Below are 19889 nucleotides of genomic sequence, written 5' to 3' on the forward strand. Positions count from 1 at the left end.
ATTGGTTATCTTTGAACAATATTTTACTATTATATTTCCAATCAAATGTTACACTTCACTATGTTCAAGTGTTATGAGTAGCACGTCAATAAGATTACATACCTTTTTTCCTCTACTCTTAAGCTTTCTAAGGTTTTGTGAAGTTATCAGATGCACTTAAAGTGTTTGACATAATGTCTATGAGGAAAATGTTGTCATTTCCTCTTCAAAAGGAAATTTGTCAAGAATAATATGTAATAATTATTTTATTCTTCGTTTCTTGCTTTAGTGCTCAAAGTTGTGTTGGTGTTACATAAATAAGAAACTGTGTTAAAATTCCTTTGCTCCATCCAACGAGATTGTAATAGCAACTTATAAACAAGTAGTGTCCTTTCGGTAATTAAGATATATGTGGTTTGTGACAATTATGATGCAAAATCTTAATTTGACACCAAAAATTGTCTCTGTATGTTAGTTTTTGCGAATATTATCGTAAGTATAAGTTTCCTTTATAGGAATTTTAAGCTAACCAAGTACAAAATCAAATCATGGCTCCGCCCTGTTTATAGCTAAACTTTACAATCCATAAATCGACCGGGCATGATGACTTTCTCCATCATTTGTCCTATTCGACAAATTGAGCACATTGTTATCTTGGTCGGAGGACATTTCCGTCATCTTTCTCAATGTGGAAGAATATGGATACATGTACTCAAAATCTAGATTAGTCTATATCTTTTTTTTTTGTCACATCAGGTGATAGATCGAGTGTTCGTAAAGAAAAAATACGAAAGTTAGATTTGGATAAATAAAAGTGACTTAACAGCCAAGAATATTAAAAATGGACCAAACTGAAATTAGTCTAATGTAGGATGCCAAATAGGCAATTTGGTCATATCTCGAGACTGAAGGGAGTCAACCAAAAAAATATGTAGGAAAATATAAAATGTATAAAAAATACTTCTTTTATTTGCTAAATAAGAGTTACAATCTACACGAACGACGCAATCTTTAATAGTTAGTTATAAAAGACTTTAGTTCTTCTTCAATGAAGCGAGCTCTTTCATAAGTGAAGAGGGTGTCCCCCCTTCAACAAGTTTCTCTCTATGTTCATTTTAATGTTTTAAGTTTGAAAAAGAAATGAATGAGAGAGAGATAAGAAGATGATGAAGAAAGAATATATAAATGAGAGGAGAAAAAATATATGACAAAACTATTTTGCTCATTTTTGCATGATTGAACCAAACATGTGATAAGGGGTTACTCTAATTGGACATTAGAAAACAGTTTTGTAATGAAGACGAATTAAATGTAGAAATCAGATATAAAATTAAAATTTTGAAATATGGCTCAAGTCTATTCGTATTGTATTTTGCAAGAAAAAAGAAAAAAAAATATTATTTTTCGATAGCCCCCTAAAGTATGTCCAACTTCTTGAGTGACCCCCTAAGTTACATGAAATGCCGAGATGCCTCCTTTTTCATTTTTTCCGTCCATATGCTGTCACCGTCATCATTTTCATTCCAATTCTACCCTCTCGTATGCCAGTTAGCACATCAACTCATTTGGCTCTCTAAATTAGTTGTTCCCACTTGACCTCCTTGTTCAATCTGGGAACATTAAATGAGAGGGGCCAAATGAGAACATAGAGTAACACAAGTAGAACAACATAACAAGGTGGTTCGATGGGACAACTGGTTTAAAGAGCCAAATGGGACAAACTTGAGGACCAATCAAGAGCACTAGAAATACTACTTTATTTGATCGGGTGTCATTTGATCTGACGAGTCAAATGACCTGAGAATCTAACTAACATACAGAAAAGGTAGAATTCGAACTAAAAATATGACAGTAACATCAACTGGTTGGAAAAAACGAAAAAAAACTATCTTGACATTTTGCGTAACTTTTTTTTTTGTTGAAGGAAAACAAAGAAACTCTAAGGAACAAGGTCAGCATTAAGCTCACGAACGGAAGTCCAAATGCGCATTCGAAGATTCCGCTTTCCCCATTTTGCTAGTTTATCCGCCATTTGATTGTGCTGTCGCGTGATGTGGGTGAATACTATTTCATCAAATCCTGGTCGAAGACGGTTGATGTCGTCTATGAGTTTCTCTGGCTGCCAGTCTATGGACGATCCTTTTTGTTGGAGATATCGGACAAGGTTTAGGTTATCGCTTTCAATGTGCAAGTGAGAGATCTTCAGATTGTCAGCCCACCTGATAGCATGTAGAATAGCTTGACACTCGCACTCTTCCGTTGTTTGGCCTCTGATAGTGTCTGCCCTTGCTATGATAAATTCCGCTTGATCATCCTGAAAGATACAACCAATACCTGCCGGGTCTGCTAGAGAAGAGAAGGAGGCGTCCACATTGCACTTAATAAAAGGCCTAGTCGGAGGGGTCCAACCTGCATCCAAATTAGCATTCTTTTGTTTGTGTATGATATTAGTAACCGATCCCTGAATTTTCATGATTGTCTGCATGGGGTTTTGTTCTAGCTTAGAGAAACATTTATCACATCGAGCTTTCCAGATGAACCAAAGGATTTTTGCCTGGAGAGCTGCTTGCTTAGGTTCTAAATTTAGCCATTCCAGAATCCAATCTTGAATGTTACTGATTGTGCCTGAAAAGATACCAAAATGGAGCCAGATAGTACGAGAAAATGCACAGTTAAGAAGAACATGGGTCATAGTTTCTTCGTCATCACAAAACACACATTGTATGGTATTATCAATATATTTACCAATTTTGCTCCGCACAGGGAGGCAGTTAGTACAACATTTCCATAGGAATAGTTTTATCCTCGGGATCGTAGGTATATTCCAAATAAAGTGCCAGGTTGGAGTACTATAATCATGGTTATTAGTTCGCAGATGGTAATACATAGATTTCATGGTAAATTTACCTGTTTTAGTTAAAGACCATTTCATAGAATCGCCTTTATCACTCTGTAAATTTATACTGCTGATAGCCCTGCATAAATCACTGTTAAAGTAGATTTTAAGAAGATTCATATTCCACGTACTGTTTGTAATAAGCTGCGCCACTCTTTCGAGAGGGCAGTTGTTCTCATTAACTATAGGCGGGGTATGATTAGGGATCCAGTAATCATGCCAAATATTGATATTCGTACCTTTGTTCACATCCCAAAAGATAAGGCTGTTAACCTGTTTATAGCGTTTAGAAAGAGATTTCCAAAGCCAGAAGTGGTTGGATTTAGCCGGGGAAGGTATATCCGCTTTGGGGTAGTATTTCGCCTTAAGAATCTTGGCCCAAGGGGCCTCCGGATTCTGAAGCACTCTCCAAATCATTTTGCTTAGGAATGCTTCGTTATCCAAGGCGGGAAGTCTGAGACCGAGACCTCCAAGTTTCTGGGGACGACAGATGGCAGTCCAGTTGATAGTGTGAAATTTTCCCCACCAAAAAGACCTTTGAATGGTCTCAATGCGATTGCTAATGCCTTTAGGAATGGCAAAACACTGTATTTGGTATCGGGGAACAGCCGCAACTATTGTGGAAAGCACAATAGAGCGGCCAGCTTGCGAGAGAAAGTTCGAATGCCACTTAGAGAGTTGGTTCTGGATCTGATCCAGAATGGACGAGAAAGCTTGTTTCTTGTTGGCTCCGATGAAGAGGTGGGTGCCAAGGTATTTATCCTGGGACGACGATTGGTGCACTTTCAAGCTGCGAATGATAATACGTTTGAATTTTGGGTGGGTATTCTTGGAGAAGAAAATGGTGGATTTGCTGTAGTTGATAATTTGACCGGAGGCTGCGGAAAAAGAAGCCAGGATTTGTTTGAGATTGTCAATATTCTCAAGGGAATTTTGACCAAAGATGATACAGTCATCCGCGAAAAGAAGGTGGTTGATGGTAATATCCGAGTTGGGAATAGGAAATCCTATGAAGTTATGGGGGCTATGAGTGGAGTCTAACAGTCTACTAAGGCCTTCCATAGCAAGAGTAAAAAGGAAAGGAGAAAGGGGGTCCCCTTGACGAAGACCCCTAGAGACGTTGAAGGAAGGTCCAGGACGACCATTGATCAGCACAGACATCGAGGAAGTAGAGATGCAAATGTGGATAAGTTTGATCCAATGGTCCGAGTAGCCCAATTGAGCCATAATACTCTCTAAGAAGGACCATTCCACACGGTCAAAGGCTTTGGACATGTCCAGTTTCAGACCAAAATAACTTTTAGACCCGTTTTTGGTTTTGAAGAAATGGGACATCTCCTGACTGATGATAATGTTGTCCGTTATTTGCCGCCCAGGAACATAGGCAACTTGATAAGGAGAGATGATGTCATTAAGCGTACTTTTAAAATGATTGGCCAGAATTTTAGTGATGGTTTTGTAGGTGGTGTTAAGAAGACTTATGAGTCTGTAGTCAGTGGTAGATTGGGGGGATTTAGACTTTGGGATGAGACAGATGTGAGTATGGTTGGAAGAGGGAGGAAGAATAGAATGAATAAAGAAGTTTGTGACCATATTATTGATGTCGTATTTCACTGTCTCCCAGTTGGACTTGTAGAAGAAAGGAGGATAGCCATCCGGGCACGGCGGCGCATCAGATTTTAGAGAAAAACAGCCAGGCGAATTTCATCATCGTTATGAGGCTTAATGAGATTGTTATTTTGGGAGTCATTGATCTGAGGAGAGAACAGATTGAGGAGAGAATCCTCCACCAAAGATCCTTCGGAGGAAGAGATGGATATCAGATGAGAGGAAAAAATGTTTGCAATCTCTGCCTCGTCGTAGGTCCAAGTATTATCGTCTTTCCTAATCGAGGAGATATGGTTTTTCCGGTTGTGCTGAATCGCTTTGGCATGGAAAAATTTAGTGTTTTTGTCTCCCAGCTGAACATTATTGGTTCTAGATTTCTCTTTCCAAAGGCTCTCTTGTTGATTATAAGTTTCCTCGAGCTGACGATTGAGGTCGCAAAAAGATTCATGAGTCTGAACAGTTTGTAGAGCAGTGGTAAGAAATTTAATCCTGGTCTCCAGATGGCCAAATACAATTTTGTTCCATCGAGAGAGATTTATAGCTAGAGAATTCAACTTATTATGGATAAAATTCTGGTTGGGGGGCCAATTAACATTAATGAAATCACTACAATCTGGGTGAGACATCCAAGTACGAATAAATTTGAAAGGCTTGCGGCCAATCGGGGAACGGATCTTAGTAGTAAGAAGAATAGGAATATGGTCCGAACCCACTCCCGGCAGATGATGGAGAGTAGAGTCAGGGTAATCGATCATCCATTGATAATTGGATAAGGCTCTATCCAACCTCTCCTGAATCAAATTACCTGAGAATTGTCTATTGGACGACGTAAAAGGACTGCCACTGAAGCCAAGATCCTGAAGGCCCAAAGATTGAAGGTAATTTTTGATTTTCCTGGCATGGGCAGGGAAAACAGGTTTGCCCCCCATTTTGTCTTGGGGGTGCAGAATGGTATTAAGGTCGCCAATAACAACCCAAGGAGTGGTTGGGTTTGGGATAAGAGTGGAAAGCCTATGCCAGGGGTCCATACGGTTGGAATTATAAGGGCACCCATAGAAGCAAGAGAGAATGAATTGAGAAGTGTTACTCACTTGGGTGCCCCTAACATGGATAATGTGGGTGTCCGCGTAAATAATTTGGAGGTCCAAAGAGGGGTTCCAGAATATAGCCAGCCCTCCTGCTTTATTGGTAGGTTCCACAGTGAAATGAGAATAGGTGTTGTGCAGATTAAACAGTTTTTCCATATTGGTGTTAAGACACTTGGTCTCGGAAAGGAAAATGATGTCCGGATTATTAGCCCTAATCAAAGACCAAAGATGCTTCCTATTGAGGTAGTTACCACACCCTCTCATGTTCCACGAAAGGATAGAAACATCGAGTTTAGGTGGGGTGTCCATAAGAAAGGACAAGACCAACAAAAGACAAGAAGGAGAAAGGTCTAGCCTCTAGCGGCCCCTCCCACAGATAAAACTCTAGGGCTCTCCACTACAAGGCCACCAGCCCACAAGTCAGACCCTAAAGCTAAGACAGAGACCGGCAGGCTAGACCTCTGAGACCAAAAGGGAGGATGACCTCGATGATAGGGGCACACCCAGGCCCACAAGACCAAAGGAGAACACAAAGCCCCTCCAACTACAGGCACCAGCGCCAAGGCAGGCTCAAGAAAGCCCGACAACAAAAGAAGTCGGAGGGTCTCTAAGATAAGGGCACCCGCGATCAGACAAGAGACAAGAAGGCCCGCCTCTAGGAAAGAAAAAAGGCCTCGCCTAAAGGCACACACCGACAGCAGGGACTAAACCTGCGTCTAAGCCACCTAGAGGAGAAGGGATATGTCACTACAGTCACTAGGTTAGGCCAGAAAACGTCTGAAACTACAAAGACAGGAGAAGAGTTAGAAATTAAAACCAATACAGCCACAGATTAGAACTACATAAAGCATAACAAAACTACAAGGCAAAGACAAGATAAACAGAAAATTAACAAAACAAAAACCTAATAACATAGAAATAGCTTGACCATCACATAAACAAAAGATAACAGGTGGGTACAATGGGCAAGAGTGACCAAAAAGCAGAGAAGAGTCAAAACCCTCCCTGAATCATCTCCTACTAAGAAGTTAGGAGGAAGAGAACTCTTGCACCTGTACCCATACACATAGGCTCGAAACAGAAACAACTAAGAAACTAAAGCAACAAAATAAGAACCAAACTAAGACACCAACTAAAAGAACTAAAACACTGAGACTGATCCTGGATAAGACTATTCTGGTGGAGTTACAACACCTCCCTGCTCCTGGTTTTAGCAATGCATTAAGCCTGTTGTTAATGAGACCGGCTTCATCAAAGAGTCGACTGGCTTCTGGGTTATCAATGAGAATCTGATGAAAAGAGGAGGGTTCACTGTCATCTGAGCTGATGGAATGGTGGGAAGGACTATCTCTGGTTCTTTTACCAGTGGTAGGGAATAGAAGGTGAGGAGGAGTAGGGTGGGACATTGGAGAGGGTGGAGGAGCCAATAAGAGGGGTGCCTCAATACCACCATGAGGGAGTAGAGGGTTAGTGGTGTCCATGGGATCAAAATTGACTTCCTCACCATCATCAGATGATGAATCTTCACCATAGTTGGGACAGTGACCAAGGATGTGTTCAACAATATGGCAAGTTTGACAGATTGCCCCTGGAAACTTTTGATAACTAAATTTGATATCCAAAACTTGATCCACAAAGTTAAGATTGACCACAACTAACAAGGGAGATCTAACATCGTACAGGAAATGAACACGAATGACTTTGTTGTTTATGAACCCTAGATTGCGAGGTTTGATTTGAATGATCTTTCCCATCCTCTCGAAGTTTATGTCTAGATCTGTTTTATTTTGAATGGCCATGGGGAACTTGTAGAGGGTGCACCACATGGGTTCAAAATAGAGATCATAGACATCTTCAGTGAGAGGGAAGTCAACTTGTTTGAGGATGAGCATCATACCTTGCATGATCCAAGGTCTACCAAAATTGAGAGCATTAAGAATGAATAGACTCTTGGGTTTGATCAAGAAAGTATTGATTGGACCATCCACTGAGTAGTAGTAACAGTCACGAAAGAAGATTGATTGAGGAAAAAGGAGTCGTTTGATTTGGGAGAGAGTGGTTGCCTCAGGGCAACACCAGCGAGCAACAAAGCCTTGATTGATGGTCTGGAGTTCCTGGTTAGTTGAGGGTTTTTGATCTTTTGCGTAACTTAGAGCATCTCCAATAGAAGATTCAATCTTACAAACCCTTAATGCCTCTTATTAGAGATTTTCTTAAGAACTCTCTCCAATGCAAAATTCATGTTGGATCTCTATGAATATTTTCCAGTGATTAAATAGAGATATCTCAAGATGACACTCTATTTCTAGAGTTTCTTTTTCAGATACCTCTAATTTTTTAACTTATCATTTTCTGAATGGCCGCAGCTTTGGGGAATAAAGGAAAATCTCCGGGGCATAAAGACTTGGTCAATTTAGATTGACTCGGGGGACTTTTTTTTTTATTATCTAAGAACTTTACTGGATTGAACTTTGCCCCTAGTCTTCATCTCTCTAATCTCTTTCTCTCACTGTCTCCCTCTCTCTCATTCTCTCAGTCTCTCTCCCGTTCTCTCACTCTTCAACTCGTTCTCTACGTTGAACTTTGCCCCCTAGATGCTTTCACGGTATCTCTGTCTATCTCTCTCTCTCCTCTCGGACACACAGTTCCTAAGGGAAGTATAGACAGAGATAGTTCCTTTTCATGTTCAGTTCTTCATGTAATTTGCAACAAGGAGAATTGATACTAGATGAGAGATCTGAGATTAGAGTAAGTGGTATATGTCATTTAGGATTTTGATTCATGGGTATTTACTTGTAGAGAAGCTATGTTGTTATTCCAAAAACCCTAGTTAAGTCAATTTCCCCCAATTTAATCATGTTTTTTACTCATTAATTCACCAAATCAAGGCCTTGATAATAAAATCCATGACTGTATTGTTCAGCACCTGATAATCTTGAATGTAAAAGATGAAAAAAAATTCTTACCTTCGACCAATTTTTTTGTCATGTCATCTTCCTTCTTTCTTTTTCCTTTCTGACAATTAAAGGTACTCTTGTGTTTCTTTTTTCATGTAAACCTATGATTGAAGAACTAAGAGAGAGAAAAATAGTGTGAGAGGGAGAGAGAGAGTAGAGAGAGATATGAGAGATATGAGAGAAGGAGATGAAGATTAGGAGGTACAATCCAATAACATGATTTTTTGGATTAAAAAATAAATATGTCCTGAAGTCATCCTTAATTGACTTAGTCTTTATTCCCTAGAAAATTTTGTTTATTCCCCAAAGCCCCGACCTTTCTGAATTTTTTTTTTGAGTAAAAGCAGATTACAATTAAAAAATAACGGTTACACTGTTTAGTCCAACACGGACGGCAAGGACTGAAATGCAACACTAGTTAACAACAATGAAGCACTAAAGCACAAGGGCTAACAAATGGACGTAGGCCAAAGAAGCCAGCAGATGTGTTGCCTGATTATTGTGACGCGGGCAATGAGAGAGAGTTACTCGTAGATGACGCACACGCGCTCTAAGATCGATGATCTCGTTTGAGAGTCTTCAAGGAATCTCCGGGTCTTCGGCCGAGATCAAGTCCAATAAAACCCTCGTATCACCCTCTACTATATAAGCTACCAGATTGAGCTCCTCTGCCAACTCCAACGCCGTTCGAAACCCTACCATCTCACTGTGGAGTGGGGAAATCGGAGTGAATATTGATGATTTAGTAGCTATTGTGTTTCCTCTTTCATCTCTAGCTATTGCGGCGCATGAAGCCCTAGTTTCTTTGAAAGAACCATCGAAGTTTATCTTCGTGGTACTTATTGGCGGTGGACACCAGTTGTCTGAAATCACAGAGGAGTTAGTCGGAGTAGAATCTAGGGTTTCAGTAACATACCTGAGGTCTTCAATCGTGTTCCACCAGCATCGGCGGAGATCCGGTGGGGTAGCCTTGAATATGAGCTTGTTTCTAGTCTTCCACCAGTTCCACATCAAGTAAGTAGTTGAATACCACTGTTTGTTGTTCATCTGTTGATTCTCTAGGATTTTTTTGAGTCGAATCACTGGATCTATGCTAATGTGTATCATCCATTCATTTCTTGTGAGGTGGAGGAGCTCTTGAAATTTGGGGCAGCTTCCAAACAAGTGATGACCTGTTTCCGATTCGTTTTCATCACACAATCGACATGTCTGAGGTATTTGATCTAATCTTTTCCCAATGTTACTTAAGTATGCCAGTCCATTGTGAATCACCTTCCATGTAAAGATCTGAATATTTGGTTTCATTTCCTTTTGTTTCCAGAATTTTCTCCACGGGAAGTTATATGCCTCATCGCTTAGTGCTGGTAGAGCTTTGATTTCTGTATAATACGACTTCGTGGTAAATTTCCCACTCTCCAATGGACACCTTGCTAGTTTATCTCTGTGTGAAAATCTTGGGATATGTATACCTATGATTGCCTGAACTGTGATACTATCAAAATGATTAGTGATAACCTCAATATTCCACTGTTGGGTCTCTGGTATAATCAAGTCTGAGACCCAAAAAACATTGGTGGGAAGCTCATTTACTATGGTGGGCCTATGATTTGGGAGTCCAGGGATCCATGGGTCTGACCTAATTTTGATTGAGGTTCCATATCCGACGATCCAGACCACCTTATCTCTCATAACATCTCTAGTTTTGATAATAGCATTCCAGAAAGGAGAGGAGGTGGTGGGAGGGTCAGTAGCCCAAAAGTCACATAAGTAAACAAAATTAAAATAATTCTAGAAATTAGTCTTTATATATCTTCAAAATAACTAAATATTTCTTTTAAAAAACTTATCATATCACATAAATAAACAAAATAATTCTAGAGATATGCACCACAGACGTACAAATATAGGGAATCTCAATTTTTTTTTTTTGGAGTTTGGCATTGGAGATGGTCTCACAAGAAAATGCTGAAAGGTGCAGGTGATACTAATCGAGAAATAACCCAACGAGAACACCAACTACAATACCATCCAAGGACGTGTTTGTTTTTCAAAGGAATAGATCCAAAATTCAATTTCTTTACCATCCAAGAACGTGTCTGTTTTTTTAAAGGGATAGATCCAAAATTCCATTTCTTTCCCTCTCTGCTACTATTTTCATTTCCTTTAATCAGCCTGACTTTTTTATTTTTAGATCACCAGCTGCCATATGAGAATCAACTCCAATCATGGAATTGGTAAGAGTTGACCTTTCCTTGCTTCTCTACTTCTTCACATCTCTCTCACCACATCTATTTAGGGTTTCCTCTTCTTCACCAACTACACTTACAAATGCAAAATTTCATAACAGATCAGACCTTGAATTTAAAGAACTAGTTAGAACTTTAATTTATTCTCATCAAATTTAACCCTAATTATGAAATGAAGACTACGAATGTTCTTATTATAAGATTTAGTAATTGATTCTAGTCTTGAGTATAAGAAATATGGCTCACGAGGAGAATTCATCAAACAGCAAGAAACCTCTGTTTGTGACGATCTATGTTGCCCTAGTGATCGGAATCATTATCTCCTTCTTATATGTATTCTCAGCAGTTTACTCAGGGAAACCCCCCACTGTTTACTCCACAAATCCATCCTGGTTGTCTTCCCCTGTTTCAGGTAACTTCTTAAATGAGTTTCCTTTTTTTTTGTTTCAGTTTCCTTCACAATTAACCTTCATACTAAACAAGAAACAAATAAGAAGTTTGATAAATAGTTCTGTTTGTCTTTTAATTTTCTTCTAATATTAGTTTGAAAATGAGGAGATTTAGCTCTTAGATTTTGGGTATAGATTAGAGAGTCAAATTTGAAAACCCTAACATTTTTGTTAGCTATTAGAGTCTCAAACTGCAGTAAATGACTATTTAAACTAAGCTTCTGTCACGTTCCGAGTCATTTCGAGATCGAATTATAGTTCATAAATGCAGTTAGAGATTGTCTTAATGAATACATTTTTAGGGTTGGTTGTATATAGTAGAATTTCTCCTTCATCAACTGTCAAATGATAATAATAAACAAGAAAAGCAAAAAAGTGAAATAGGGAACTAGAGAAGATTTGTGGATTTCAGGGCCAAAAGGGAGTGATAAGATCAATGTTATCTAATAGACTAAATTTTTTTTTTTTTGAAACTTTGAATGAAGATATTGAAAGAAGAAGAAGAAAAATATGTACAGGGGGAGAAGTTAGGATATGGAAAATTTCACGATACCCATGCCTCCCAATTGACCACTACATCTACGTAAGAAATAGATTTAAAAGATACAATTATTTTCGCCCATAAGTAGATAATCTCTTTTGACATCCTCCATATCTAATAGACTAAAATGCTTCACACTGAAGCGTTAAATCCACATTTTACTCCATGTATCAAATTCTACAAGTAACTGTTAGAACCTTATATTCTGTGTAGGTAATAAGTTTTTCAGCTTATCCGAGTCACGGGTCATAGAGAAGTAGATGACAACTAAAGAACCCCTTCTAATTAGACTTTTTTTTTGTGGAAACTCTATTAATATCACTCAATACGAATATGATCGGGTAATTTCGCCATTTCCATTTCTATTTGATTCTTGTTGGTATCACCATCTGATGCTCTTTCCTAAAGTCTCTTGGCTGACAACCCAAATTTCAATAGAGAGTATATCACCATTCACCAGCTTTCCAGCAAACAAGGTAGTTGGAATCTTCTGCTTCTTAAATGTTCCCATGCAATTGAGAGAGAAATGGAAAGAGAACTGACACATGCATCCCTTTTAATACAGGCCACATTTTTAATCGAAAATATTAAAATAAACAAATAACTGCATGTCTTTCTTTCTTTTTTCCTGTCTCTCTCTATCTCTCGATGTGTTTAAACTGCATTTAATGCATACAATTGTTCGAGATTCCTCCTTTTCTGTTTGTAGTTCATTGTCCAAACTCCAAACTTGCTTTTTCCACATTATATTCATTCCTCTTTTCTAATTTTTGTTTTCTTTGGAACTTCAATCCACTTTCAGATATACATACTCGCAATGATGCTTCTGGTTTGACATCAGAGAGTGTTCCTCCATCACCGCCACATAGTATGTTGACGAGGCCGATATGGGAGATCCCACCTCCTGGTACCAAGATGCCACCTCCTAAGGTGTTTCAACTGACCAAAGAATTGGTCGAGAGTAGGGTGAAAGATAACATTATCATTGTAACCTTTGGTAACTACGCATTTGAAGATTTTATCCTGAATTGGGTTAAGCACTTGACAAATATCGGTGTCACTAATCTTCTTGTTGGTAATTATATATTACTTCAACCTTGTTAAATCCTTGCAGTTCCAATTTATCTTTCGATTTTCTAAGTAAAACATTCTTCTGGTGGAACTTTTTTATTTACTCATATCTCGATTTGAGCTTTGCTGTTGTTGGGTAAGGAAATATATGGTTGTTAGCACAGGTGCAATGGATAATAAGATTTTGGAGTCTTTGTACTGGAAAGGTGTTCCAGTTTTTGACATGGGTAGTAATATGAGCACCATAGATGTTGGTTGGGGCTCACCAACGTTTCACAAAATGGGCAGAGAAAAAGTTATTCTAATAGATGCTATGCTACCTTTTGGCTTTGAGCTTTTGATGTGCGACACGGACATGGTTTGGTTAAAGGTATGCCTTCTAGATACATATACCAGTTAAAAGAAGTAGTCACATTATAGGGTTTTATAATCCATCTCTCTTACACCATATTTTTCCGGTTTTGTCTCCGAAACAGAATCCTCTCCCATACTTTTCTCGCTTCCCTGGAGCAGATATCTTAACTTCAACTGATCAAGTGATACCTACAGTTGTTGATGATAGGTTGGAGAACTGGAAACAAGGTGAACACTGTTCAAACTATTGATACTTTTCCATTCAACCTTCTTTTATTTCTTCTTTTGGTTTCTTTATAATGTTCCTATACACCACGTTATGTGTCTATAGACTTGCAGGGTAGTTATTTTTTGGCCATTATTCCTGGAAGTACTTTATAGGCCATGTGAATAGAAAGAACCGGCCTATATGAAGCACCAACTTTGGTTCTTGTGATCTATCATGTCTCCCTTACATGTGACTTATGAAATGCATGCATATACTAGTTGGATGATGATCACACTATTGAAACTTGTGTCTTGATTTAATTTAAAAACACCATTACAGAGTCAATTTGACATGTTATTGGGTCAAACTGCTTATAACTTCTTGGATGGTTTACAGTGAGGTCGTAAGGTCGACCTCTTGAGAGATATAGAGTTAAGTGACAGATGGTTTGCTATGGGCTGGAAGTATAATTGAAGAAACCATACCAGAAATCAACGCCGTGATCTATATGTGAGCAACACATATATAAAGAATTACTAAGAGTCAACTTCCAATTTTTTTGCACTTGGCTGCACTTGTAAAAATAAGATAAGAGACTTAGGCACCCACTGGAAACTAACCCATCTGTGAGTATGTTCTCCATATCATATAAGGTACTTTATTTTAAGACTCCTACACTTAGAAATTATGGATGACCTACAACTAAACCGAATTTTGTCTGGATTCTCAGTTTTAAACATATGTGATTTCCGGTGAAATGGTCTGCGTGGTGATTAGATTACCTCTATATAAATCATCCTCCGTCTCATCTTCATATTGCCCGTATAAAAATCATGTCAACTAAGGTCACTCTGATCATGTCTCATGATTCTATCTTTCTAAAATAATCTAAATTGCAACTTTCTTGTTATTATTTACACTTAATTTTCCAATGGAATGCATGTTTACAACTTTAACTTCTCAGTTTGTCATAAAAATGCTTATTCTACTTGGGTAATTCTTTCTTCATTTTTGCAGTAAGTGGTGCCTACAACATCGGAATATTTCACTGGCGGCCAACAGATACTACAAAGAAGCTGGCAAAAGAATGGAAGAAAATGCTTCTAGAAGATGATAAGATGTGGGACCAAAATGGCTTTAATATTCTTGTTCAAAAACAATTAGGACCTGCTGTGGATGAGGAAACTGGACTTGTTTATGCCTACGATGGAAATCTAAAGTTGGGATTGCTGCCTGCAAGTATATTTTGCAGTGGACATACTTACTTTGTCCAGGTAGGAACTTCTACCGCAGTGCTATAACAGTTATTCTCATCTCTTACTGGACAATTTTGTTGTTGTACTGCCAACAACCCTTGATGGAGTGGTAAGATGTTTTGTCTTCCGCTTTAGAGGTCAAGGGTTCGAGGCACGCTGACAATTCAAAAAAAAAAAGGAAATTGTTGTTGTACTTCTAATTAGAGTTCGTAATTTTTCGTAAATTAAAAACATTAAAATGCAATATTTAGTTTGAATATTTAGTCTTCCACTTTAGAGGTCAAGGGTTCGTGGCACGCTGACCATTCAAAAAAAAATGTCGCATTCAGCCAATTGGATAAATATATGCCATTATGATATAAGAAGAGAGAAAAAGCGGAAGAAGAATCGACAAGATTGAAAGGGTAGTAGAAGAGAGAGAGCACTGATCTTATTACATCAATAAACATATGTCCGTCCTATTACAAGCTATTTATAGACAAAATAAGCAACCTTTAAAACTAAGAAACTTTACTGGTTTCTGATAGGAAACTAGCAACCCGCATGAGTAGAAGCAACTAGGAAAAGATACACTTTAAGAGTCTAGGATATTAAAATACGAACTACTAAGTTAGAAATTTCTTAATTTCAGAGCCAACACTCATCTTCAAAGTGGCTTGCTATCAAGTATTTTCACTAATTCCTCTAGTACAATGGCAGGGCATGTATCAGCAGCTCAGAATGGAACCATACGCAGTGCATACCACCTTCCAGTTTGCGGGTACCGAAGGAAAGCGTCACCGATTGCGAGAAGCCATGGTTTTCTATGACAAACCTGAGTACTACGACTCACCAGGTAAGTCTCATCTCGAGGTGTACCTTGCTTCTTGTTCTGAATTCAGATTACAGAAGTTTTCCACGGTTCAAACCTAAGACATGGCATTTAACCTTCATTCAGGAACTATACTTTGTTTCTGTTGAGAATCCTCAAGATCTGCAATTTAACTTGGTTAATGAACTTATGCAGGAGGTTTCTTGACATTTAGAGCATCTATTCCAAAGGTCCTCTTACTAGAAGGGGAGCATAATATCGAAACACACTTTTCTCTTGTTAATTACCAAGTAAGAGTTAAACAATCCATTATCACGAGATGTATCTCATAACTATGATAAAATTTATCTTCAACGTACCTTATAGATAACAATATTTAATATGGTTATTGACAGATGAAGCAAATAAGGACAGCGCTTGCTATTGCTTCATTGTTGAACCGTACCCTAGTAAGTATAGTTAAACTACATATGGATTAGCTTCACCATTTGGTAGTGGCAAAAGATCTAGAAGTTTTAATAGTGGCAAAAGGCCTACAGTTCTCTACCTAATGATCATATGTATGAGTTTTATGATATAGAAGCCTATATCTTTTAAGTTTCCTCAGCATTAGAGCACCATGAATAGTTATCTGTTGGGCAAGTCATCAAGCCCCAGAATCATTACATTGGTTGAGACTTCAAACCATAGTGGTAGTTCTGTAGTTCATGTGTTGTATTGCAGAGAGTTCCTGAACAACGAATAACTGACAAATGAACTAAACCTGCATTCCGTCTGTTATAATATACACTCCCCGTTCATCTGAGCGTGGCCCTTGCACAAACTGAAAATGATCTAAGATTTGAAAGTTTTCTCGTCTTGTATCATCTGCTACTTCATTGTATATGTCTTGCATTGGATCCTGAATTAATACCTTATATTTTGTTCGGTAAGTAGTTAGGGTTTGAAAAGGCTCAAGAAAGAAGTATTACTAGTTCTTTCCATTTTTATTTTACTGTTTTGTACTATTTCTTCAAAAATCTTCTTACGATTTTGCGATATAGTATCTGCATACCGAGTTCTTTTACCAAACAAAATGTTCAGGTGATGCCTCCACTCTGGTGCCGGTTCGACAGACTGTGGTTTCCACATCCAGGGACTTTGAGTGGGACGCTGACAAGGCAACCTTTTCTCTGCCCATTGGATCATGTATTTGAGGTATTTATGAATTGATACTTGATACAGATGATGGTGTTTTGAAGCTTTATTGAAATGGTTATTTTACAATAAATCCAGTTTCTGTCAACAATGTGTAATACTTTTCTTACATGCTTTAGCAGCTTTTACTCTTCAACTTATTCGGGGAATCACATATTTATCTTCCGGCCACAAACTTGTGGTTTCAGCCTAACCTTAGTCTCTCATGTATAAAGGATCCTGTATCATAGTCATATGGGATACTGATCCTTAAGAAAAATTACTCCTTTTATCCTCCTCCCCGGATGGATGCTTATGGGAGCCATGGATGCCTTTAAATGAGACATGACATCATACGGGATGGCCATCCTTAGAGAACTACTCCATGTATCCTCCTCTCTGCGGGGATGCTTATGGGAGCCAAGGATCCCTTTAAATGAGACTGGATATCATGCGTACACACTTTTTTGGTGACACGTTTTGTATTACATGTACATGATCTAAGGAAGCCTTGTTTATTTAAAAACGATGTCTACCCAACTATTCCGTTACACCCTTGTTTGCATTTGTTCTCTTATTTGTATTTGCTCACCTTATAGGCTTATATTGATAATCGAATAATTTCAGGGCCAAGTGTTTGATAAGATTTTCTGTAATTCAGGTGAATGTCATGTTAAAAGAACTACCAGAAGAAGAGTTTGGCCCGAGGATCGACTTCAGAGAGTACTCTTTCTTTGAGAATCCTTTGCTCCCTAAACAGGTAATGCCACTGCCAATAGTGGATATGGTAAAGACTGAAGTTTCTGCCTTATTCTGCATCTGGATTTAGTCAATAGTTCCATTTCATTTGCATTCTTTTCAGGTGAAGGAGTCATGGCTTGATGTTCAACTTTGTACAGAAGGATCAGCAGATTGTCACATATCATCCAACACGAGTAAACGAGGAACACTCAGATTTCCAAAGCATAGTAATGAAGAAACGGTACTTCAATTTTTTTTCCAAGCCAAATTTCATTTTGTAGTATAAGACGATTGACCTTTCCCAGTCTTTAAAACAGCATGACCGAGACAGAACATAGTACGGGAAACCTAGATTAGTATTGGCTTACCCTATATTTTTTAATAACGGGCTATCTTACTTTCGATCTCTGTCAAATAAGGTCTAGTAGATAACAAAATACCAGTCTCTAAGGGTTTCACCTCCCGTTGGTACTAAATATACTATTAAAAAAAATCATGGAATTCCGAGTAAATTATATATTTATTTTGTTATAGAAAAGTTTGACCAAAATAGTTTATACTTCGACCCAAAATTGCTATCTTCTTAAGGGGTATCTCAAAATTCTCAATCTCAACCTGTCGGAGAAAGCGCCTATCTAGTGAAGAAATGCATTTTAAAATGTATATTGCATAACCTGTACCTGTTTCCCGTAGAAGTGAAGATCTGATCTACCTAACAATAGAATTTACTTGTGGGTTGTGATACAGTTCAAAACAGTATTCTCTTCTTTAAAGGATGTTAAAGTCATACAGTTCTCGTCTATGCAAGATGCATTCACAGGATTTACCGACAAGGCAAGTTCTATATTCCTTGTCTTTTAGCTTCAACGAAGTTGTTGTTTGGAGCTCTTAAATCTTAATCATGTATTCATGTTTCTTATTTGATGTTGATATTATGATGAGAGCAGGAAAATGATAGGAAGTTCAGGAACAGAGTTAACCGGTACACGAGTATATGGTGCTGCACGGAGAACCACAACCCTGGTCACATCTATTACGACATGTTTTGGGATGAAAAGCCCGGTTGGAAACCTGTTCCTCCTCAAACCCAGCAGGATGACCACCCGCCTTGGGCATAATTGTGTCTGAAACAAGAACTAGTCGGAAAGATGAGTTGTATGAAGAGTAGAGGTCCGGCGGAAGAAGGTAATATTGTTATTCTACACATACTTTGTATTCCCAGGAGGATCATATTTATACAAGGCTTGAAATTGATTCAGGTCAACTCTGTAGAGAAGTACAAAAGTTTTCGCTGACATTTTCATACAATTAAAGTTTCGAAATTGAAATGGAAGTGGGTTTTCGTTCAAATTTCAAGTAATGAATCGAATTGAAACTTCCACAGTGGTTTATCTGATAAGTTGGTATGGGTCCTCTCTCTCTCTCTCGTACGTGGTCGACACATCTCCTTGCACTTACCGATGTTTCTTTTGGCCATTCTTTCGGTGTTTTAGTTATTTGAGTCAAAATTATAGTTAAAATAGGTAAAGAAAAGAAGCAACAAAAAAATCATACTCCCTGTTTACGTCAAAATATTTATAAAGATTAAATTACCTTTTTGTACAAGTAATTTCTTGATTTTCTCTGTATATTTTTTATATATAATTTTTTGTTAAGAGGTTGGATTTTTGATAAAACTTATATATTTGAAAATGTTTTTTCATTATCTCTAAGGAGATCCAGTTTCAATACATTTTTCTAGAAAAAGAGAACCAAACAAAAGATCGTGTTGTTTTTCATTTTTTCGTAAACTTGGTTTGCAGAATGCAAACCTTATATGCAAATGTTGCAAATTTGATTTGCAGAACATGAAATCGACATGACGACAATGCAAACTCGGTCGGCAGAATGCAAATTTTGTTTGTAGAATGTGAACTCGGCTTGGAGAACGCGAGCTAGGTTTGCGGATCTTGCAAATTTCGTATTTCAGAACTCAAACTTATTTGCAAATCACTTCGCAAATGTGGAACAAAAAAAACACATTGATCTTTTTCTTCTTTGAATCTAACGAAGCTTCTTCTTGCTCTTCATGACCTGATGTTAATGGACAATGAAAACAATTGAAGTTCTCACCTATAATCAAATGTACTAAGTCTTCATCCACAAAATCAAACAGTAAAAAACACTAATGGAAACAAATCAAAGTAGAAATCTCTGAAATCCTAATATATTTCCATCTGTAACCAAATTCCATTCAGATCTACAAAGTTAGTCATGTAGTACACAAAATAGAGGGAGAAAATGAAGCTTCTTTTCTTAGTCTTACGTACTCCGTTTCTTCATTTCATCGTCTTCCTTTTCTTATCTTCATCTTCCTAACTAGATTTTGATGAAGATCCCTGAAGCTTCGGTTTCCTCTTTGTTTCTTACAAGATTGTCGGCTTCAAGTTGTTTCTCTTTGAATTCTAAAAAGTGGACAGGGAGAAGAAGAAGAAGAAAAGAGAGGCCCTAGAATTTCTCGAGAAAGGC

The 19889-nt window shown here is 38.0% G+C and overlaps 3 protein-coding genes across 3 annotated transcripts; 1 reads left to right on the forward strand and 2 right to left on the reverse strand.

Moving 5' to 3' along the window:
- Positions 1 to 1918: 1918 nt before the first annotated feature.
- LOC147537487 (uncharacterized) lies at positions 1919 to 2995 on the reverse strand. Its single transcript, XM_086642786.1, has 2 exons — positions 2887 to 2995; positions 1919 to 2604 (listed from the first exon to the last, which is right to left on the reverse strand). Exons 1-2 carry the CDS (start codon positions 2993 to 2995, stop codon positions 1919 to 1921), a joined length of 795 nt encoding a protein of 264 aa, XP_086498912.1.
- Positions 2996 to 9107: 6112 nt separating this feature from the next.
- LOC147537488 (uncharacterized) lies at positions 9108 to 10217 on the reverse strand. The gene has a single exon (XM_086642788.1). The coding sequence runs from the start codon at positions 10215 to 10217 to the stop codon at positions 9108 to 9110; it is 1110 nt and encodes a 369-aa protein (XP_086498914.1).
- Positions 10218 to 10391: 174 nt separating this feature from the next.
- Positions 10392 to 18731, forward strand: LOC147537489 (arabinosyltransferase XEG113-like). Its single transcript, XM_086640632.1, has 13 exons — positions 10392 to 11186; positions 12567 to 12839; positions 13000 to 13205; positions 13312 to 13417; positions 14415 to 14671; positions 15353 to 15488; positions 15660 to 15754; positions 15860 to 15913; positions 16548 to 16661; positions 17302 to 17400; positions 17503 to 17622; positions 18129 to 18215; positions 18329 to 18731. Exons 1-13 carry the CDS (start codon positions 11012 to 11014, stop codon positions 18497 to 18499), a joined length of 1893 nt encoding a protein of 630 aa, XP_086496758.1. The 5' UTR covers positions 10392 to 11011; the 3' UTR covers positions 18500 to 18731.
- The last annotated feature ends 1158 nt before the right edge of the window (positions 18732 to 19889 follow it).

Source organism: Eschscholzia californica, unplaced genomic scaffold (assembly GCF_041429995.1).
Source record: "Eschscholzia californica isolate CP2 unplaced genomic scaffold, dmEscCali1.0.p SCAF_5, whole genome shotgun sequence".
Taxonomy (NCBI): Eukaryota; Viridiplantae; Streptophyta; class Magnoliopsida; order Ranunculales; family Papaveraceae; genus Eschscholzia; species Eschscholzia californica.